Consider the following 24,410-nt stretch of genomic DNA (forward strand, 5'->3'; position numbering starts at 1 on the left):
AGGCAGGGGGTGGGGGGAAGATTGCACTCTTCAAACCACACACATGCAAAACGACGACTACACGTCATCTCATTTTCACCTCACAACAAATCCTATCAGGAAAGTGATTAACAGCATGCCATTTTATAAATGAAAAAGCAGGTACAGAGAGTTTAACTTCCCCCAAACCACCAAGTCAGTTTTCAGCTGAACTGAGAATTAAATCCAGGCAATTCATACTCTTAACCCACTTTTCCACTTTAGATTGACTGAAATTTTAAAGATTGATAGTACTTAAGTACTGGTGCGGCACAGGGGAAAAGAGCATCCACAACCGGTCGATGGGAGTTTATGTTAGCGCCACGCTTTTAGGAAAATATTTTGGCAAAACCAAAACTGGTAACAGACACAACTCACAAGCTCTTTAAGTCGGCTAGCAGTCCCTCACAGGAAACTGCAGTGTAGAAATCTCTCTGCAAGTATATTTTCAAGGATGCTACTGTATTAATTACATGACACAAAACCTGTAAACAATCTCAGTGTCAACAAGCAGGGATGGTTAAACGATTTACAGTACACATCACCCCTGGCCATAAAAAAAGAATAAGAAATAGCTATATGAATGTCTTGAGTAAAAGCCAAACAGTAGAACTGGGCATATAATAGCAATTTAAATAGCAGAAAATAAACATTTTGTAAGAATTCAACAAAATGTTAATCTGGAGACTAGGAAAGTATGGTCAGTTGAAAGTAACCCTATTATCCCTATTTTCTGTATTGTTTCTTTTTTTTTTGGCTGCACTGTGTGGCTTGCAGGATCTTCATTCCCCAACCAGGGACTGAACCTGGGCCACAGCAGTGAAAGCGCCAAGTCCTAACCACTGGACTGCCAGGGAATTCCATCATTTCTTAATTTTAATAACAAAGAAACTAAGTTATTTTTAAAATACTATTGATGTTTAAGATAAATTTTGAATGAACTGCTGACAATTCTGAGTTACCTTTAAAAAGGAAATTAGGTATTTTGGGTGATTTAGGGGAGAACATATAGAGAAAAGGAAGAAATAAAATGAAACTTAAATAAGTCCTCAACTTCTACAAAGAATGACATTTATGACACTTACTGCAATCTTTTAAAGGTATTATACCAGTACTAAAAATACACAAAGATAACCAATTAAGCCCTCTTAATTTATGAAATTCAAGAAGACATAAGCTGGGAGTGACGTCAACATCACGGCGGCATGAGACACTCCCTTTCAATCTACATCCAGTAAAACATCCATAGCAACAGAGGTTCCTCTGCTCATTAAACCAGAACACCAGAGAATTCCATACACCTGTACATCTAAAGGTGAGTGGACTACGCCCCCCAGAGGAGGTGCCTATGATTTTAGCACCCCTGGCTGCAGGAGCTGAGCCCAGGAGAACACAAGTAGCAGTAGGGGAGGCAGTGCACGAGACTCCAGCGTCCTACCTACAGCAGTGCCTGCGGTCAGGGTGAAACTGGCAGCAGTGGCACAGGGGCCTGCGACCCCAAACCTCCGGCTACAGGTGCACCCGTGAGTCTGCCCCCATCCCCCCATCGCCCACAGCAGTGTCACCCAATAACCCCAGATGAAGCAGAGGCACCCAGGATCCTGGCTTTCCCCCACCTCCCCCTGTGGTGGCACAGCCCACGACCCAGGCAACCCTGGGCGTGTCAGAGGTGCCTGCCCTCCCAGTGCCTCAGGGAGCGACACCACCAACAGCAGTGGCAGCGGCAGCAGCAAAGGCACCAGTGACTCAGGAGGCACAAGCAGCAACAAGGAGGGCACCAGGTGACACCCCCAGCAGAGGCAGTGGAGGCTGGAAAGCGTTGATTCTCAAACATAACCAGAGGCAGTTCGGGTAAGAGAAACCAAAAACTTGTGCTACAGCACCACCTATTGGAAAACAAAAGAAAAGGCCTCCAACTACTAACCTGTTGAATTGTTAGAATCAAGTTAAAAAAAGCTTTAAAAGAAAAGTATTCACTACTTCAAATGCACCAGCAGAGGACAAATTCATCAAGCACCATGAAACACCATGGTATCACACAAAGAAAATGACAATTTTCCAAATACCAAACTTAAAATCACAGAATATTGCAATCTAACTGACAGAGAATTCACACTGGCTGTCATGAAGAAACACAATGAGCTACAAGAAAATTCAGAAAGGCATTTCAAAGAGTTCAGGAATAAAATTAATGAACAGAAAGAATACTTTATCAAACAAATTGAAACTGTAAAAAAAAGAAACAAACTTCTGGAACTGTAGAAAGCATTGGAAATAAAGCAGGTGGTATGGAAGAGAGAAATCTCTTCAAGTGAGCTTGAAGACAGAAATCTAGAAATGACACAGGTAGAAAAGGAAAGAATAAGATCTAAAAAAAGAAGAAGAAATTCTACAACAACTATCAGCCTCTACTAGGAAGAGCAACATAAGAATAATGGGTATCCCAGAAGAGAGGGAGAAGGGAAAAGAGAGTTTATTTAAAGAAATAATAGCCGAGAACTTCCCAAACCTGGTGAATGAACTGGATGTATAAGTCCATGAAGCTAAGAGAACACCTAATTACCTCAATACAAAAAGACCTTCTCTCAGATACATCATATTAAACAGTCAAAAGTCAGTGGCAAAGGAAGAATTTTAAAGACAGCCAAGGGAAAAAAAAAGAGCAACCTACTAAGGAACCCCCATTAGACTACCAGATTTCTCAGTAGAAACACTACAGGACAGGAGTGAGCGGAATGACATACTCAAAATATTGAAAGATAAAAACTGTGAGCCAAGAATACCCAGCAAATTTATCCTTAGATACGAAGGAGAAATAAAGGCTTTTCCAGACAAACAAAAGCTGAGGGAGTTCATGACCACTAGGCCTGCCTTACCAGAAATGGTGAAAGGACAACTTCCTTCTGAAATGAAAAGGCAAAAGTACACAAAACTTTTGAGTAAGGTGATAGACAGAATTAGAAAACTGTAACTCTGTATTAGAAGAAGTTAAACACTTAATTACAACATAAAGGTTAAAGGGGAAAAAGCAGTAAAAATAACTAAAGCGACTTCAATTTGGTAACCAGCTTACAACATAAAAAGGGATAATCTGGGACCACAAAAACATTGCTGAAAAGGAAAAGGACAGAAGTCATATAGGCAAATGGAGAGGCGATCAGCAGGAAAAGAACCACTTTATGAGAAATGTATACAAACCTCATGGTAACCATACCATATAATTCTAGATCAGAGACACGAAAAATAACGAAAGAGGAAACAGAAAAACATCATAGAAAACCACCAAACTAAAATGGCAGACAGAAATAGACACAAAATAAACAATGGAGATACAGAGCAACTAGAAAATAAAAGATAAAATGGCAATACTACGTCCTTATTTATCAACTATCACCCTAAATATAAATGGATTGAATTCATCAATCAAAAAGACACAGGGTGTGGGAATTCCCTGGCAGTCCAGTGGTTAGGACTCGGCACTTTCACTGCCATGGCCCAGGTTCAATCCCTGGTTGGGGAACTAAGATCCCACAAGCTACACGGCTGGGCCAAACAAACAAACAAAAAACAAAGAAAGACACAGGGTGGTTGGACAGATTAGAAAAACAAGACCCAACTATATGCTGCCTCCAGGAGACTAAGCTCTAAAGACAAACATAGGCTCAAAGTGAAAGAATGAAAAATGACACTCCAAGCAAACAGCAGACAAAAGAAAAAGTAGGTGTAGCCATACTCAATATCGGACAAAATAGACTTCATGCCAAAACAGAAAAAGGTAATGAGAGACAAAGACGGACACTCTATAATGATAAGGGGAAAATTCATCAAGAAGGTATAAAAGTTAATAATATATATGCACATAACATAGGAGCACCAAATTACATAAGGCAATTATTAACATACCTAAAGGGAGAAACTGACAGCAACACAATAATAGTAGGGGACTTTAACACCCCACTTACATCAATGGACAGATCACCCAGACACAATGTCAACAAGGGAACAGCGGCCTTAAGTGAAACATTACATCAGATGGACTTAATAAAGAACACTCCATCCAAATGCGGCAGGATACAAATTCTTCTCAAGAGCATGTGGAACATTCTCAAGCATAGACCAAATTTTGGAACACAAAACAAGTCTCAATAACTTAAATAAAACTCAACTCAGATCAAGCATCTTTTCCAACCACAATGGTAGGAAACTAGAAATGAAAAACAAGAAAAAAGCTGGAAAATTGACAAATATGTGGAGACTTGACAACATGCTACTGAACAATTACTGGGTCAACAAATAATGATATCTTTTTATATCTGAAGACGAATGAAAATGCAAATACAACATACTAAACCTATGGGATGCAGCAAAAGTAATATTAAGAGGGAAGTTCACAGCAACACAGGCCTACCTCAAGAAACAAGAAAAATCTCAAATATTCAAACCTTACACCTAAAAAAACTAGAAAAAGAGCAAAATCCAAAGTCAGCAGAAGGAAGGAAATAATAAAGATCAGAGCAAAAATAAATGAAAGAGACTAAAAAATAGGAAATATCAATAAAACTAAGAACTTTTTTTTTTTTAAAGGAACAAAATTGACAAACCTTTAGCTAGACTGGCTAAGAAGTCTCTGATAAATAAAATCCGAAACAAAAAGGAGAAATTACAATGGATACCACAGAAATACAACCGATTATAATACTACGAAAATTATATGCCAACAAATTGGGCAGTCTAGAAGAAATACATAAATACTTAGAATCATATAACCTTCTAAGACTGAATCATGAAGAAATAGAAAACCTGAATAGACCAATCACTACGAGAGAGACTGAAATAGTAATCAAATACCTCCCAAAAAACAAAAGTCTAGGACCAGATGGCTTCACAGGTGAATTCTACCGAACATTCAAAGAACAGCCAATACCTATCCTTCTCAAACTCTTCCAAAAAACTGAAGAGGAGGGAAAGCTTCTAAACTCATTTTACAAAGCCAATACAAGGACAATACAAAAAAAGAAAATGATAGGCAATATCCTGATGAACATAGATGCAAAAGTACTCAACAAATATTAGCAAAACAAATACAATAATTAAAATGATCAAACACCATGATCAAGTAGGATTTATTCCAGGGATGCAGGATGGTTCCACATCTGCAAATCAATATCATACATCACAGCAACCAAATGAAAGATAGAAATCGTATGATCATCTCAACAGATGTAGAAAAATATTGATATCTGACAAGATTCAATACTGATGTATAATAAAAACTTTCAATAAAATGGGTATAGCAGGAACATACCTCATCATAACAAGGGCCATTTATGACAAACCCATGACTAACATTATACTCAACAGTGAAACACTGAAAGCCATCCCTCTAAGATCAGGAACAAGACAAGGATGCTTACTCTAGCCACTCTTACTCAACATAGTACTGGAAGTCCTAGCTAGAGCAATTAGGGAAGAAAAAGAAAAAAAAAGGCATCCAAATTGGAAAGGAAGAAGTAGAACTGCCACTTTGTAGATGACATGATGTATACACAGAAAACTCTAAAGACCCCACCAAAAAACTATTAAAAATAATAAATACAGGAACTTCCCTGGTGGCACAGTGGTTGGGAATCCGCCTGCCAGTGCAGGGGACATGGGTTCAAGCCCCCGTCCAGGAAGATCCCACATGCCACGGAGCAACTAGGCCTGTGCGCCACAACTACTGAGCATGCGCGCCTGGAGCCCGTGCTCCGCAACAAGAGAAGCCACCACAATGAGAAGCCCACTCACCACAACGAAGGGTAGACCCCACTCACCACAACTAGAGAAAGACCACGTGCAGCAACGAAGACCCAGCACAGCCAAAAATAAATTTAAACAAAATTTTTTAAATACACTAAAGTTGCAGCATGCAAAATCAATATACAAAAAAACTGCTGTGTTTCCATATGCTAACAACAAACTAGCAGAGAGAGAAATTAAGAAAACAATTCCATTTACAATTACAACAAAAAGAATAAAATACCTAGGAATGTATTGAATCGAGGAGGTGAAAGATCTGTGTACTGAAAACTCTTAAGACATTGTTGAATGAAACTGAAGAACACACAAAGAAATGGAAAGACATTCTGTGCTCATGAACTGGAATTAACATTGATAAAATGTCCACATTACCTAAAGCAACCTACAGATTCAACACAATCCCTATCAAAATCACAAGAGTTTTCATAGAAATGAAACAAAAACTCCTAAAGCTTATACAGAACCACAAACCCCCAAATAACCAAAGCAACTCTGAAATAAAATACAAATCAGAAGCTGGAGGTATCACACTCCCTGATTTCAAGTTATACTACATCGCTATGGTAATCAAAAGAACATGGCATTGACAGAAAAATAGACACACAGACCCATGAAACAGAATTCAGAGCCCAGAAATAAATCCACACATACGTGAACAATTAATGTATGAAAAAGGAGCAAAGTACATTCAACAGAGAAATGAGTCTCTTCAATAAATGGCGCTGGGAAAACTGGACAGCCACATACAAAAGAATGAAACTAGACCACTATCTTACACCATACACAAAATGAATTAGACTTAAATATAAGACCTGAAACCATAAAAAACCCATAGAAGAAAACACAGACAGTACACTCTTTGACGAAGGTCTTAGCAATAGAAGAAAACACAGACGGTACACTCTTTGACGAAGGTCTTAGCAATAGAAGAAAACACAGACAGTACGCTCTTTGACGAAGGTCTTAGCAATATTTTTTTTGGATCTGGCTCCTTAGGCAAGGGAACAAAAGCAAAAATAAACAAATGAGACTACATCAAACTAAAGGGCTTCTGCATAGCAAAGGAAACCATCAACAAAATGAAAAGACAACCAATAGGAGAAAAAAAATTGCAAATCATATATCCAATAAGAGATTAATATCTAAAACATATAAGGAACACACACAACAAAAAGCAAACATGATTTAAAAACGGGCAGAACAGCTGAATATACATTTTCCTAAAAATACATACAGATGCCAGCAGGTACATGAAAAGATGCTCAGCATCATTAATTATTAAGGAAAGGCAAATCAAAACCACAATGAGGTATTCCATCACTCTGGTTAGAATGGCTGTTATCAGAAAGACAAGAAATAACAAGTGTTGGAGAGCATATGGAGAAAAGGGAACCCTTGGACACTGTTGGTGGGAATGCAAAATGGTGCAGCCACTATCGAAAACAGTATGCAGCTTCCTCAAAAAATTAAAAAATAAAATTACCAGGCTTCCCTGGTGGCGCAGTGGTTAAGAGTCCGCCTGCCAATGCAGGGGACATGGGTTCGTGCCCCGTTCCGGGAAGATCCCACATGCCGCAGAGCAGCTGGGCCCGTGACCCACGGCTGCTGAGCCTGCGCGTCTGGAGCCTATGCTCCGCAACGGGAGAGGCCACAGCAGGGAGAGGCCCGCGTACCGCAAAAAAAATAAAATAAAATAAAATAAAATAAATTACCATATAATCCAGCTATTCCACTTGTGGGTATTTATCCAAAGAATATGAAAACACTCATTCAGAAAATCATATGCACCCCTATATTCATAGCAGCATCATTTACAATATCCTAGATATGGAACCAACCTAAGTGACCACTGACAGATGAATGGATAAAGAAGATGTGGTGTGTGTGCATGTGTGTATATATATGCACACATACACACACACAAACGAAATGGAATACTCCTCAGTCATTTAAAAAAAAAAAAGATGAAATCTTGCCATCTGCAACAATCTGTAAGGAACTTAAGGGTATTATGTGAAGACAAGTCAGATGGAGAAAAACAAATACTGTATGATTTCACTCATATGTTCATATGTGGAATATAAAAATAAATGAAGAAAACCAAACAAAAACAAACACACAGATACAGAGAGACAGCAGTGGTTACCAGAAGGGAAGGGGGAACGTGTGGGAGAATAAAATGGGCAAAGAGAGTCAACTGGTGGACTGATGGACAGATGGAAACTAAACTTTTGATGGTGAGAACACTGTAGTGTATACAGAAGTCAACATATAATGTTATAAACACCAACGTTACCTCAAGTTTTAAAAAAGAAGACATAAGCTGGGAATCTTCTGACCTACTCTTACGCAACGCTCAATGGTGTTTATGCTAAACTATTTGAACTGGGCCCAGCTATCAAGAGTAAACGCTCACAATGCTCACCTTTTACAATCTATTATTCTTCCCTAGCTACACACTCACCCCAAAAAACTTTACTTTTCTAAAAGGAAAACTGCCTCAAACATGTAATAATCTTATATGAGACTTATTAGTCATCCAAATATAAACGAATTTCTGAAATGGTTTTCTTTAACAGGAACATATAAATCCTTGGCAATTTCATAATAAATTTGTAAGATTTATAAAATTTAACTTTTCTGTTAGCAGAATCTTATAAATACTGAAGAGGGAAAAAGGTCCTTTGGGTGACAATGCTGTGAGATGAAAACAATAAGATAAAGTAATCGAATGCGGGGTAACTCCTTTAAAATAGTGTTATTACTTCAAAACATGTTATTCATATCATAAATATAACTGAGGTCTTAATTATTTTAAAAATGGGCTCTACAAATATGTGTGTGTGTATATGAATCACTTTGCTGTACACCAGAAACTAACACAACATTGTAAATCAACTATACTTCAACTAAAAAGGGAGGAGGGGCCTCCACAAAAACATGATTGAGGACAATTTTAACAAAATTAAACAAACTAAAAATACTTACATTACAACTGAGTATGTAAAAATATAACATCAATAATTCTTTCCATTGAGAATGTTTAGACAAACTGAAATATAGTTCCCTTTATAGGTTCATATATAAAGTTAAATATTATCACAGAGGGTGGTTTAAGCCAGACTGCTTCAACCAGTACTCTCCAAAATACCTTTCTTTAACAAGTATTCACCTACAATACTCATTCAACAAATATTTCAGAGACTAATTTTGTACCATGCATCATGCTAGGGACTAGCTATGGCAGAAACCTAGAAAAATATATGGGTTGCAATTCCTGCTCTAACTGGTTACAAGTCCTTTTTAATTTTCAGAGTAATAGAACCATGTGTTATATACCAGGCAAATCTGATTCAGAGAATGAACTGGACTATGTAAACATTTTTTTTTAATTTTAATTTAAAATAATACATCATTTTGTCACATTCTTAAGGCTACTGAAGCTCATACCATTAGAAATGACAAAAGACTCTAACCCTTAAAAAAAAAAAAATCCTCAAACCTTATTTATATTAAAGCTATAGTGCTGGAATTGCAAAACATTCTCCACTAGGTCAGATTCTTTAATAATTAAAAAAGAAAAATATGTAAGACGTTTTCTTTAAAAATCTTACCTTTTAAGAAATACTTTATACATTTTTAGAATAGAAAAATATTTTTCATTGAACCCCAAAAAAGTGCCACTTCTCTCAAAAAAAAAAAAAAAAAACACCAAAACCCCAAGACATTCAAATGACATATATGATTCAGCTCCCTTTTTAATAAAGACTATATATATAAGCATCTCCTTGTAGGTCTGCAACCCTAGGCCTTGTTATACAGGTTATCAGTTTTTCAAATTGAGAACCTACCTAAACTAAGAATTTCTCTTTGTCTTTTAGAGAACTTATGCAGAGGTATTAAAGACTTAAAAAGAAAAAAATAGTTGTAACCATATAAAAAGCCCCCCCATCAACTATTTTAAAGACTTAAACCATATTTTCCCATTTTTATATTTTATTCAAATAGCTAACACTTTTATTAACCATACAGTATTAAGAAAAGAATTCAAACAGCAAACAATAAAAGAGGTCTTAAATAACTGTGGCAAATTCTACCCTTTTAAGAATACTTGCATATTTAAAACACTTTATTAAGGTGTGAAAGGGAAAAAAGTTTCACAAAGGTTTACTGACGTGATTATCAATGCTTTCAAATGAGAGTAAAACAAATCTTAAAATACACATTGAGAGTCAATTACTGTCCATCTTAATTTCCTTTCATCTGAAATTCAGAGGTAATGTGTGTCTACTTTAGGGAAGATTTATATATGAAAAAGTAAGTTTATTAGAAAAATAAACAACTTTAAATTTTACAGTATTTTCCACTTCTAAGATTCTTTGAGATAGAGCAGACGTGCCGTACGATTTAAACATGATCTGATTTACAAAATCTCATTTAGTCCTATTTAGTAAAACAAAATACAAACGGCAAAATGTTAGTAACTATTAAGAACTCCAATGTAAAAGTTAAAAAAAAAAAAAAAACATTTGTCGCATGTACCTAATATGGCAATATCTACTCTGATGTATATTAAACAACTCACTGAAATTTAATGTGCTTTATTACCAAGATAATACTATCATATTAAAATATAAGTTGTGCGGTCTAGCTTTATTTTTCAAAACAACTTATCAACTATAACCAGGGATTGGCAAATTTTTCCTTAAAAGGTGAGACAGTAAGTATTTTAAGTTTGCAGGCAATAAAGTGTCACTACTCAGCTCTGCCACAACAGGGAGAAAGCAGTCACAAGTAAATGAATGGGTATGCCTGTGAGCTGCAGTTTTGCCTGCTGCTGAAAAGACAATGGATTTTGAATGAGAGACTAATTATTTTAGGTGCCATATTACAAATATGTCATATATTGGGGGGCAGGGGGGGCCACAGTGGTAGGAAAAATAATATAGATGGATAGCTATCACTAAATGAACACTATAAAATAAAAATTTCCACACTTGTTTCCCAATCATAATTGCATGTGTGTATATATGTATACATACAAGTTATAAAACTATTTCATTTTAATTCAATATTCTTTTTGGTGTGTAAACAGTATCAGAACAAAGTCAGATAAGCAGCAGAGTATCTTGAGCGACTGAGTACTCAGAGGCTAATCAATAACCATGAAATTTGGTTTTGACATCTTAGTATTTCTACACAATGGGAAAACTAATCTATTCGCTGTGCCCCTGAAGAATATAGATGTATATTTTAGATGTTTTAAAATTTAATTGAATTGTTACAATTTTGAAACTAAATGTGATTTGCTTTGTTTTATTAGAAAAAATACTCAGGCAAGGTCTACAATCATCGGTCAATTAAGAATGACTTACAAGAACATGAGGCAATAAAATAAAAATACAAGTACAAACTATATATCTGAAACACTTCTATTTGGCAATTTTATAACAAATCAAAATTTAAAAAGAACAAAGGAGATTGCAGATTACTTCGCAGATACAGAATAAAGCAACTGATGAAGTGCTTAAGCAAAAGAAAACAAAAAAATAGTAAGAAAACACACTGCTTTTCTTCTTTTTAAAAATAAAACCACATTTGCTACAAGTCATATGAATAATACCCTTATTAAACAACCATTCCAGAATGTCTTATAGAAGCAGTGCTTTTATTTGCACTTCAATTAATTTTATATGACTTACTTCACGTATATAGCTCTTTACCCCATTGTTAACGAATAAAGTCTCCCATAATTTTTATTATTTTTTTAAAATTTTTTAAAGTAAATGAGAAATGATTTATGTATCATGGAACCTTTCCCATTTTGGAACCAAAAGGCTTATTAATTCTATATTTTTGTCTATTCTTTCTTTAAAAAATTTTAGTGTAAAAACTGCTGGTTTTTATATCACTGTAGTAAAGTGAAAACTCCTTAATCAGGAGTATTTTCTGCAGTTTGACTGCATATAACCACATACTTTACAATATGTCCTTCCAACAGTAAGGAAATAATTGATTTCACGGTCACTGTCAGAAATGAGTGCCATAATTCTATTATGGGTATAGGTCCTCCCTCAAAGACTTTCTGGAAGGATGTTCAATGTGTTTTGTTCTTACAGATATTAACAGTAGTACATAGTCCCTTAAGTCTGCAAAAGACATTTATTGTTAAAGAAGGTGCTTTATTAACAATTCCTCTGGCAGCACTAGTGAATTACAATATCCTTCAATATTATCTCTACCCATAATATATACATTTAACTTTTCATGCCTCTAGAAAAACATCTACAGTACATTTCATAATATAAAAATATATTACAAATCTGCTGAATTATTTACAAGCAATGTTCTATTATCTCTATGCAACATTTGTTTGATACAATACTAACGAGTTACACATATTTCCATTTCTGTAAGTTAAAAAAAAAATCCATATGGCTTCTTGCTTACCAAGCAAGAAAGTGATTTTATTTTCCTTTTCAAAACCAACTTTGGTGCATAAAGGATTCAGTTTGAAGATACTTTTAAAAAAAATACAATTTTTCTTATGTTAAGAAAAAACAACTCATAACCAAATGCTTTCCTCAGGAAAAAAAAAAAAATTAGAGGCTTATATAGGTTAAAATGAAAATATGAGGATTATTCAAATAATTTGAAATAAAGGTTTTTCAAAAACCGTTAACAGATTAGTTATATAGGTAAATATTAACATACTGTACTCCATGAGAAAACCCTAGTCCTGAAAGGGGAGCCACCAGACATACTGCAACACTCTTTAACAGAAATTTTCAGCCCTAATTCGATAGACGAATTTTTAGTTGATTGCAAATGTCGTTCACTGTTTGCTTAAATACAAATTGAACACTTTTCTTATCAGAGTTCTGCAAAAGAACACAAATGGCAACCAATCACATCTATTTATCATAATTGAAAGGTAAATTATCTTTTGATAATTTTCATTGTCTAAATATTTCCTTATATGACTTCAAATCAATAGACACTGTCAAGACAAATATCCTTACAGTGCTTTTGGTATTTTTAAGGGCACATGTTGTAATTGGTTTTCTTTTCAATATAAACTACTGTAATCACTAAAGGGTTTAAAAAAAAAAAAAAAAAAAAAGGCAGCTTAAAGCAGCAAGCATGCAAAGCCTTTAAGAAGCTGTTCTACTAAGTTGCCAGAAGAGTGTTTGCTCAGTCTCCCACAGTACCATTCCATGAAAATGTGGATATACAGTAATATATTAATATATTCCACAGAAGAGCCTACTTCATTCACAGAATGTTTACACTAAGCATAAATATTATTCTAAATACTGGATTTAAGGAAAAAAAAGGAAGGGGGTTGAATCTAATGTGCAACTTTTACTAAACCCATTGTCAGTGACTAAGACTGCAGGTGTCCCCGCTTGTTTGCTTTTTATGTATTTATTTATTTTTTACCTCTTCAACCTCTTCTGCGGCATTGTTCTAGAAAAAGAGAAAAAGGAGTATTCTTTTATTCAATTGAATGAAAAACACATTAAGTGCTTCAAAAATACAAATATGTATAAGAAATAGGCAATGTGATGATCACTGATCACCATGAAAATTTATTTCCAAAGTATTCACATGATGGATATAAATTTAGTTACATAATATATATAGCTTGTTAAGAAATCCTTTTTATGTAGCCTGATAATGTGTTTCTAAAAAAGAATCTCATGTTTAACACATACATTTTAACCATACTTTAAAACTAATGTTTAAACCTCAAATAAATATGTCCTTTTTACTCTCATTTTGAAGTTAATACATTTTTGGAAGGTTTGTCATGCTTTCATTTTGAGATGCGCATAAGCTGTCAAGTTATTTCTCCTGAAACAAATTAGAATAATTGTTTTGTCCCCTCTTAATTTCACAAGTTTTCCCAGTCAAAATCCAGGCATTGCTAAGATGTTACACCACGGCAAATGTAGTGGGTTCTACGACTCTGTACCACTTTAGAGTAGACTTGATTCTAATTTCCAGAATAGTAGAAGCATGAAAGTTTAGACTCAAGATTAAATGTTAAGATGGGGTGGAGGCTGGTTTACAGCTAAAGAAAATTAACACCACAGAAGCACCAAATATATCTTAAGAACATCTTCATTACTCCAGTAATCAGTAATAATTGCAGAATTATACCCTGAAAACAGGTGATGAAAGTCCTATGTACTTCTGGACATCAGTTCTGAGCTTGAATGATATTTATTTGTCACTTTCACCAAAATATCTTAATTGTTTCCTATATAGCATAAGAACAGCAAAAATAAGCTGATTCTGTGAAAAAGGAAGACCCTTTGAGAGTGGGAAGTAGAATGCAGGGCAGAAACACAGAAGTTAGTCTCAATCTTATAATTAAGATTCATGCCCCTTTGTCAACTCACTGCTTAAGGCATGTTTACTACCAGTCTTGGCTCTCCCCAAATACCACTCTTTTAGAATGCAAATTTTAATCACTCCCTTCAAAGAATAAGCAGAAATAAACCCTAAATTAGGTGCCAATAAATAAAGAATATTCAATTATTTTTTTTTATAAAGAGAAAGGTAAATCATAACTCATATTTTTGGTAGTGAACGTCCCTCGATCTTTTCCTTTAAGGTCATTTCACTATTCTCTCTGCTAGGTAATCTCTTGCTAACCTAGCTCAACCCACAAAAAACAAGTTTTCATTACATTTAGGACCTTCACCAAAAGATGCTTTAAAAGTTTGGAAGAGTCTCAATGTTTCCACACACCGCAAGGCCCATTATGTGAGAATTTCATTCTCAGAAGATGCTTCACATTCCAAAAAGTTGAGTCATGGAATGAACAAAACCTCAAAGTATTTAATTGTTTCAAAATTTGGCATAAGACATAGTACCTTTACAATAGCTAAAATTCACATTTGGGATTATCAATTTTTATGTCATCTTACTCTTACCCAACCTATTGCTATACTAAACTAGAATTCCTTTTTAAAATATATAAAGTTCACTCATTAAGAGTGCCTTTTAAACATTTTCACCACTTTTTTAATCACCCTAGTATATGTCATGTGGATAGAGGCAGTATGGAGTTCAGTCACATCCTAGTTGTGTAACCTCTTGCCTCAGATTTAAGCTATTTAACCTCTTGCCTCAGATTTCCAATCTGTAAAACAGACATAGGAACACCTACTTCACAGGACTGCTGTGAGGATGAAGTATATGTAAAGCACCTAGCACAGTGACTCAGCACATAGCCAGTAATGTTGGTCTCTTCTCCTTCCCCCCCTATACCTTCATATGCACAGCACACTAAAACAAAGGTCAGATCAGAAAATTGTTAGAAACGTGAACACTCCAAGCTACCTCTTAAATAAAAACACAGTAATATTTAAAATGCTCTTTTGAAAAGTTTGGCGAGAGTACAAGTTTAAGAACTTCAACCATTAATGGTATTTAGGGCACATGCGATATATTCCCAGGTCAACACGTGTGATATTATAAAAAAGAATTACCTACTTAAACAAAAGGAACTTATTTTCAAAACACTATGTATACCACAATTTAAGCTATTTAAGGTAAATCTGGAATTAACCTGGCATATAAACTTTACCAAAATATTACCCTTCTAGTCTACAATTTATAAATCATTGTGATGTAATTTCCATATATGAAACTCCAGAAAGCAAGATATGCTTGATACTGAAATTCAGTACTTAAAAATTAAGTCCTAACTTTATATCCAAAATTTAAGGAGATTTAAGATTACAATTCAAAAAAATAAAACATCAAAGCAAGAATTAAATTACCTGTATATGTTTGGGTCCAAAAGCAAGGCAGTATCTTTGGGTAGCTTTGATAAATGAACTACTTTAGTTTTTAACTGATGTCGTTCACTTTCATTCACCCACACGTCAGGCAGACTATGAATTAAAAAACAAGTCATATATAAAATAACATTAATTTTAAATTTACCCTTCACATTACCCAGCTTTTTCTGCTAGTCTGACTGGGGCACCTAGGTTAACGAGATTCTCAGATGCCAAGGAAACTCAGTGATCTAAGTAGTGGGATGTAGAGTCCCAGCTAAAAAAATGGCAAGGTGAAATTTTAGGCATAAATCTGGAAATGAATTATGATTTTTTTTTTTTTTTTTTTTTTTTGGCGGTACGCGGGCCTCTCACTGTTGTGGCCTCTCCCGTTGTGGAGCACAGGCTCCGGACACGCAGGCTCAGCGGCCATGGCTCACGGGCCCAGCCGCTGCACAGCATGTGGGATCTTCCCAGACTGGGGCACGAACCTGTGTCCCCTGCATCGGCAGGCGGACTCTTAGCCACTGAGCCACCAGGGAAGCCCTGAATTATAAATTTTTGATGGCAAAGCCACATCAGACTTAGAAACAAATATTAGAACACACTGTCTGCCTTTTAGTTTGCTAAGTGGAACTATATCTGAGCTTAACTTGATGAAAATCTGACACCTAGTCTCTTTCTGAAGAAATAAGAAATAAAAACCCCACCAGATTAATTTCCACTTTAAAAAAAAGGCACATACAACCAACATCCTGAATTTAAAAAAATTTAATCCTATAGAAAAATTCAAATAAAATGATTTTGATATTTGGATTGATCAATTTCCAAAATACTAAGAATACAGATATTTGAATATGATATTTTTTAAAGGAACTGTTTATAAACTTAATATAAAAAGGGCTCTTACAAATCAATATGAAACAAGTGAACACTCATTAGGTAAAAAGGAACAAGGGAGACAAAGGTCACAAACCATTAATTCACCAAAGATACAGTTTTTAAATTATCTTGCTCATAATCAAAGAAATGAAGAATGTAAGAATGCCAATAGCCAGTGCTGATAATAAGCCAGGGAAATAAGCTCTCTAATGCAGTAGATGAGATCAGAAATTGGTACAAACTTTCGGGAAGGCGATGAGTATCAAAACCCATAACATTTTGCATACTTTGTAAATAAAGACATTTTAATGTCTCTTTTTTTAACAGTAGAGAAAAATGGGTAACTTTAATGTTCGGTAAAAAGGAGTTCATTAAATAAATATTACGCGCTATTTCAAAGTATTTTAGAGTAGCATTTCCCTAAAACATGGAAGGGGCAGGGGTAAAAGGAAGTGGAAAATATGTTCTACACTAATAGAAGTTTGACAATCACAGGATTTTTAAAAAGCTAAAGAGATTTCTTTACTTCAATATGCTAACATGCATTGTAATCTTCCAAATCTACTTTTAAAGCTCTTAATTCATATCAAATTCATTAACATCTCTTTAGACTGGAGTTTGGGAAACAATATTACAGAAAAATATTTAATAACAAGTGTTAACCACATATTATTAATTTTTAATGAGATTCCATTCATGTGAACTTATTCTATTCTTGATGCTGATAAGATTTCTATGATACATCTTCATTACCTTTTGCAACAACAAAAAAAATTATTTTTGAGAATAAAAGGAAAATTGAACATGAAATTAAATTAAGGAGCATTTGGACCAGAATTGCTCTAATAAAATGGTACTAAAACTCAAAAGAAAAATTTAACACTCCTGGAAAACTGACCAACTGTTTTTTTCTATAAACTATCATTAATTGTGTGCTGGAAAATGTTTAGAAATTTTTAAAATAAATGATTCAAACAAAGGCACAAATAAGGTTGCTTGCACCCTATCCTACTTGAGGGTCATTAAAAATTCTAAAAATAATCACATCCTAAAAATGATTAAAAATTGCTTTAACAGCTTCCATTAAAAACAATTTTAAAAGCTAGTTTTAAAGCTTATACCTTGAGCCAGGTACTCTTAAGAGCTTTTACAGATTATCTTTTTAAGGCTGACGACCTCAAAATGTTTCGTGTTTTCATTTCTTTAAAGTCTTTTACTTTGAACCCAATAGCTTAAGTAATTTTTGAGTATAAGATTTTAATAAAAATAAGACTGATCAGTTTATTAGTTATATATATAGTATTCCAAATACTTACATGTCTTCAGGCATCCAATGAAGCAAAAGTTTTATCTTTCCAGAATCCTCTTTTCTCTTAGCTATTACCTAGCAATAATATAAAAGAAATCATAAAACTATTTATAAAAGATCATTTTAATATGTTTAAAAAACGCTTTTGGTCCTTATCAAGAACTTAAGTTTTCATGTCCTGGACCAGATATTACCACCACAACATCTTGTTCTGCCCCGGTTTGTAGCAATTTCCCACCTTTGATCATATATTTTCACAAAAGAAAAAGAAAAAAGGAACTGAAGTAGCTTTGTACAGCCAAATACTAAAACCATATTATCTTTGAAAATGCTATTTATTTTACTCTCTACAAAGTCTTTAGCTGAGCCAGACTGCCAACCAAGAATCCATATTGGCTGAAATACTTTTAAAGGACAAATGAAGAGTAAAGAAAAAATAATGCTAGAAAGGGAGAGGTCTCCTTTTTAGGATTAAGGTATTTGTCGTTTGCTTGGGAGTTTTCTGTTTGTTGGTTGATTTCTGTTATTTTAAATGAAACATTAACCAATCAGTGTTCAGTTCAGTTAGGAATCTACCTAAGTTAAAGTGTGGATCAACCAGAACACAAAGACCTACATAAGTGTAGTAAAAACAATATGCTTGTCACTCATTACCAGATTCAGAAAACTAAGGTAACGATTTTTAAAAATCGATCAAAATGGTATTTTATTAACTCTTAGAACTGCCATATTAACCAAATTAGCTCTTTAGTGCTTTAATAATCTAAATCTCAATATTTTTACCAAGTTTAACTTCCAAACAGCCTCACAAAGTAATGTTATGTGTCATTCTCAAAACATATTAGAAGTAAAAACAGTACTTCATACAAATATAAAAGTTTCTGGTCCCATTATTTAAAAACCTATAGTTAAGTACCCTAATTCTAGACTCGGTAATGGAATCAATTAAAAAGCTCAAAGACAGATCTGTAGATGCTAAAACAAAGTACCTCTACAAAGAAGTAAGATATAAAAATAATGCAATGCAACCAAGTGCAGCAAACCAACTGACTGGTAACTAGGATTCTGCTGACCTCTTCTGGAGGCGGCTCAAAAGAAAATGTTTCAATTAAAGAAGACAAATTAGGCAAACTGCACGGCGTAGTACCTCACATAAATACTTTTATGCAAATCTTTTCACTACAAATATGGTTATTTCCTATAAAAGTTAATTTGGTAACGAGGAAACTTACATTTGCAGTTAGCACTGAACATCTGACTACTGTTTAACACGAACTGCCCCCACCAACCTTTCCAGTCACACTCAGGGAACCTTAGAGAACCTCCTCACCTGGCCCCAAGGAAGACCTTTTCCCATTAGGGATGTTTCTTCCTTCCACTTCCCCCAGGAAAAAGCATTCTTCAGATTATACTACACCTTTGTGACTTTTCCTCAGTCAAGGTACCTCTGCCACCCCAATATCATGGCAGAATCACTCTTATTCCTAGGTTTTTAAAGTTTATGATAAACATAGGTAATCAATCATGTTCTTAAATCCTCTCAGATGTTTTCTACAGCTCGAAAACCTATTTTCATCTTCAGACTATTTTCACTCTGAGTAAATTTTAAGTTTTCTTCCAGACTCCTAATATCACGTTTCTAGTTCCTTCATTTTTTTGATTATCTTTACTCCTCCCACGGTGAGCCTAAGGATTTCATCCAAAAAGCTGCTCTAATGAAAGCATGAAGTTGATGCTTCATTTTTTAAAACACAACCTTATTTATCATCATCGCCTCTATTCCCTAACATGTAGAGATACTTGTTCATTACTAGACCATTATTTCATCAGATTTATTGCCCTTTAAATCATTAAATGTTGATAGGCCCCAAACCTCAATCCTCTATTTCTTCTCTTTTCTCTTTAATACTTCCTAGGTGATCTTATCCAGTCTGATACCTTTAAATAACACTAATATGCTAGAAAGTTCTATTCTTACCTGTAGCCACACCTTTCCTCTAAGCTCAAACTCTTAAATCCTTGTGCCTACATGACAGAAGCACGAGATGTTCTATAGAATGTGCCGAAATTATGGCTCTTGATACTCCCCTCTCCCCGAATCTGCTCACCTCACAGCCTCTATTATATGGCAACTCCATCCTTTTGGCTAGCTGCCCAGGCCAAAAACATTGGAGTCATCCTTTCCTCTCGCTTTCATACCTGACATCTGATCCATCCATAATTCTTGTCAATACCACTTTCAAAAGATATCCAAAATCTAACCCTTCTTAGTATCTCCACTTCAACCATTCTGACCTCTTCTCACCTGAGATACTGAAAAGACTGATCCCTTCTCACCCCAACCCTGACCTATAATCTGTTCTCAGTACAGAAACCAGAGTGAGCACATTAAAACCTGCATGAGAGGAAAGAGATCAGTGAGTTCTCTTAAGGCAGGGGGCAGAGGCCGAGATGAACTACAGGAAGATGAGCTACACCAGGAATGTTCTGCGTGACAGGACTGTCCTACAGCTCAACTGTGGTGGTGTGGTGGTTTCATAGGTAAGTACAACCGTCAAAACTCACAGAATTGCATATGTATTTTTTTGGCTGTGCTGCGTGGCTTGCAGGAGCTTAGTTCCCTGACCAGGGACAGAACCTAGGCCCGGCAGTGAGAGCCACTGGACCGCCAGAGAATTCCCTTGTATACTTTAAATGGGTGGGTCTGTATTTATTATATCTCAATAAAAATTTTATTTAAAAGAAATCACAATAGAGCATGGCTACTCAAACTCCTCCAATGGCTTCCCAATACACATAGAACAAAAGTCAACATCTCAGTCCAACAACACTCTCCCCATTGCCTCTCCGACTGCTCCTACTTTCTCTGCCGCACTTGTTTCCTCCAGCCACACTGGCCTCCTCATGGCTTTGCAGACATACTTGCATGTCCCCACTTGAGGATCTTATGCTTGATTTTGCCTCTGGCTATGATGCTCATCCCCCTAATGACGGAATGGCTCATACCCTCACTTCCTTTTAAGTTGTGTTTTTTTTTTCCTTTTAAGTTTTTAATTTTACTAATTTATCTTGTTTATCATGTCTCTTCCACTGGAGTGTAGGCATGGTTTCTTGTTTTGTTTTAGCCCGTTTTGTTCACTGCTGTATCATTAGTACCTGGCACATGTAGGTGCTCAATATTTAAGTAAATTAACAAATTATCCCAAATGCCAACTCTGGGTTTGGTGACCACATCTTACTGACTAAAAAAGAAAAATAATAATAGAAATCAAACTTATGGTTATCAAAGGGGAGAGGGAGGGAAGGGGGAACAAATTAGAAGTATGGGATTAACAGATACAAAATACTATATGTAAAACAGATAAGAAACTAGGATTTACTGTATAGCACAGGGAATTATATTCAATATCTTGTCATATCCTATAATGGAATATAATCTGAAAAAATTACATGTGTGTATATATGTGTATATATACGGCTGAATTACTTTGCTGTACACATGAACCTAACACAATATTGTAAATCAACTATACTTCAATTAAAAAAAACTCATGGATAAAAAAATTAACTTATTTTTTATCTGACATGCTTTTATTCAGTAAGATAATTAAAAGTCTATTTTATCAAATCATGAAATATTTTATGATTACAGTCAATCCTCCACTTATTTCAACTTATAAAATGATTAATATTTTCTATTTCCTATTAACAATACATAAATGTAAACTTGGATAATAAATGTTAGCTTTCAACTTAAAAAAAAAAGAACTATTATAGACCTACCAAATCATAAACGTATGTTATCAAATTCCAAAGGAGGACTTTAACCATCACTGTTGAGCAAGCCCCTGATCTTGCTGAATCCCAACAAAATTCCCAGCACAGACATTTTTACTTTGTCTTCATTCTTATTTAGATAACTATGTTTACAACATTCTTTAAAAGAGCGCTAAGTATGGTACAACTTTCCTTAAACCCAAACTCACACCATTATGTGCTCCAATCTCAGAAAAGATTCCCTTTCCTTTGTGTCTAATCTTCTACCTTCTTGCCTGTAATTTGGGGAATCAAAATCAAAATTGGGCATTTTGAATTGTAAGTATACATAAAAGAAAAAATGAAAATATAAGAAAACCTCATTATTAGAGGAGATGGGAAGAATTAAGAGATTCAAACCAGTAGAGATATCAATACTGATCTTTTATATTTAAATTCTCATGCATTTTGATTAGAATATAAAAATAAAACCTAAATTTAGTATATTTTCTATTTCTACAGGCAAAATTAAATAATCTCTCTTTCCAGGGATTCAAATCACCAAAAGTCTGGTCTAAAGTTTATTTCTACTAACTGACCTACACCAAACTATAGCAATATAAAGATGACTGGATAATAAAAATGGCAGGGGGCATGAGAAGAAAGAACAGCTCTCTATTAACTCCTAGTTAACTAAAAATAAATTCATTATTGCCTTTTCAAATTCAATACTTTTCTTTTTCCAAGTAGAACAACATAGTTATTCAACAAATACACTGAGTTCCTACTATGTGCCAGGCACAGTTCTAGACACTTGGAATACATTCACAGAACAAAACAGATTAAAATTCCCTCCTTCATAAACCTTTCATTTAACACAAACTTTAGATGTGCATTTTATGGGTGATGGAGGAGCATGCACCACATAGGGATGTGAGTTAAAAGAAGTCTAACGCTCTAACTTTACCTGCAAGGAAATCAGAGGTCAGAAAAGACACCTAGTTTACTTAAGGTCAGAGACTGATCTTCAAATGCCTAGTAGCCCAAATGCCACCCCAATATACTTAAATAGTTCAAATTAAAGGCTAAAAAGTTCAACATAATCATTAAAATGTCAAATTGTGGGAAATATTTGAAAAATAAAATCGAATACTTACAGTACTATGAAAAACAACACTGTGTCCCTTCCCTAAACTTTCTATATGAGCTGAGAGGTTAAAGCATATGGCTCGATGTCTTATCGCATCCAGTGTTTGTGCATCGAAGAAATCATGTGGTCGTGCTAAAAGTCAATATAAAAGAGGTAAAGAATATTTAGAAAAATATAACAGTCTCCAAGCAGCCATATTAGTAGTCCATTTTCCACAAAAATATGTAATAAGTAAAAAAGACTGAAACAACGAATAAGTACCTATCCAGTGTTTAAATGCAAGATCTTCTTTGCTTTCAAAACATAGAACCTAGCTAACAAGGTAAGGATATACAAAAGCAGAACTCCAACCAGTGAGTAAGTGTGGGTTAATTCTGCCCCTTGGTGTGTGAGGTTCTAGCCTCCAACCGCATGATTGCATATTTCAGCTACTATCTTTTTCATATAATTTTATATTTTACTCCAGCATCTCTCCTGAGCAGCAGTCCTACATTTTCAACAATCTGATAAATGTCTCCATCTGTGCACTACACACAGATCTCATTCACCTCAGCCAAACATGAAATACATTTCATGAACATTTTACATTAATATGTAATCAAAAATTTTTCCAGATTTGACACAGTGGTCATATTATTTTGGAATTTTTGACAAGCATTTTCTTGATTAAGAATAACTCTTCTAGGGCTTCCCTGATGGCGCAGTGGTTGGGAGTCTGCCTGCCGATGCAGGGGACGCGGGTTCGTGCCCCGGTTAGGGAGAATCCCACATGCCGCGGAGCGGCTGGGCCCGTGAGCCATGGCCGCTAAGCCTGCGCGTCCAGAGCCTGTGCTCCGCAACGGGAGAGGCCACAGCAGTGAGAGGCCCGCGTACCGCAAAAAAAAAAAGAAAAAGAAAAAGAATAACTCTTCTAACAATAATCTAAGAAAATTATAAATACTGTTTTGTTTTTGTTTTTAATTTTTTGGCCCTGCTGCCTGGCATGCGGGCTCTTAGTACCCCGACCAGGGAGTGAACCTGTGCCCCCTACAGGGGAAGCACAGAGTCTTAACCACTGGACCGCCAAGGAAGTCCCACCATAAATACATTTTTAATGCCAATGAGTCCACCAAAATTCTTTCTAACTCTCAATGCCACCAGTTATTAGCAATGTGACTTTGCACAAACTGCTTGATCTACCTTAGACTGTTTCCTTATTTGAGAAATGGAAATATAACAGCTATAGATTATGAATAAGTAAAATAAATGTATATGAAAAATGTCTTCAGTCATAACGCAGTTTTGATTAATATGCTCACACAATTTTTTAAAAAATAAATTCACAAACTTAGAGTAAGCAATCTTTTAGTATGATCATAACAAAGTTAAACATTGAATATTTGATAAAAACATTTTTAAAATTTCTATTTTTATCCCACTAATATTATTATAAACATGTTGTTTTTATTCCTAAGAAAAACACTGTTCAAAGTAAGGAAAAAGAATTTATTATTTTACAGTTGTGGAGCTTTCTAATATATGTAAAATATCTCAAGATCATCTGTAATTAAAAAGTAAATTTTAGGGCTTCCCTGGTGGAGCAGTGGTTGAGAGTCCGCCTGCCGATGCTGGGGACACAGGATCGTGCCCCGGTCCGGGAGGATCCCACATGCCGCGGAGCGGCTAGGCCTGTGAGCCATGGCCGCTGAGCCTGCGCGTC

General features: G+C 35.1%; 1 protein-coding gene across 1 annotated transcript in view; it reads right to left on the reverse strand.

The window, feature by feature from the left end:
- Positions 1-12,406: 12,406 nt before the first annotated feature.
- The window catches only part of AEBP2 (AE binding protein 2), a 55,788-nt gene continuing 43,784 nt past the window's right edge, over positions 12,407-24,410 (reverse strand). Inside the window, exons 5-9 of the mRNA XM_030841450.3 lie at positions 22,719-22,843; positions 17,813-17,880; positions 15,615-15,728; positions 13,261-13,287; positions 12,407-12,698 (exon numbers count right to left, since the gene is read on the reverse strand). Of these exons, the coding sequence (XP_030697310.1) occupies positions 12,653-12,698; positions 13,261-13,287; positions 15,615-15,728; positions 17,813-17,880; positions 22,719-22,843 (380 nt within the window). The 3' untranslated portion in view covers positions 12,407-12,652. The remainder of the gene's footprint in view (positions 12,699-13,260; positions 13,288-15,614; positions 15,729-17,812; positions 17,881-22,718; positions 22,844-24,410) is intronic.

Source organism: Globicephala melas, chromosome 10 (assembly GCF_963455315.2).
Source record: "Globicephala melas chromosome 10, mGloMel1.2, whole genome shotgun sequence".
NCBI classification, from domain to species: domain Eukaryota; kingdom Metazoa; phylum Chordata; class Mammalia; order Artiodactyla; family Delphinidae; genus Globicephala; species Globicephala melas.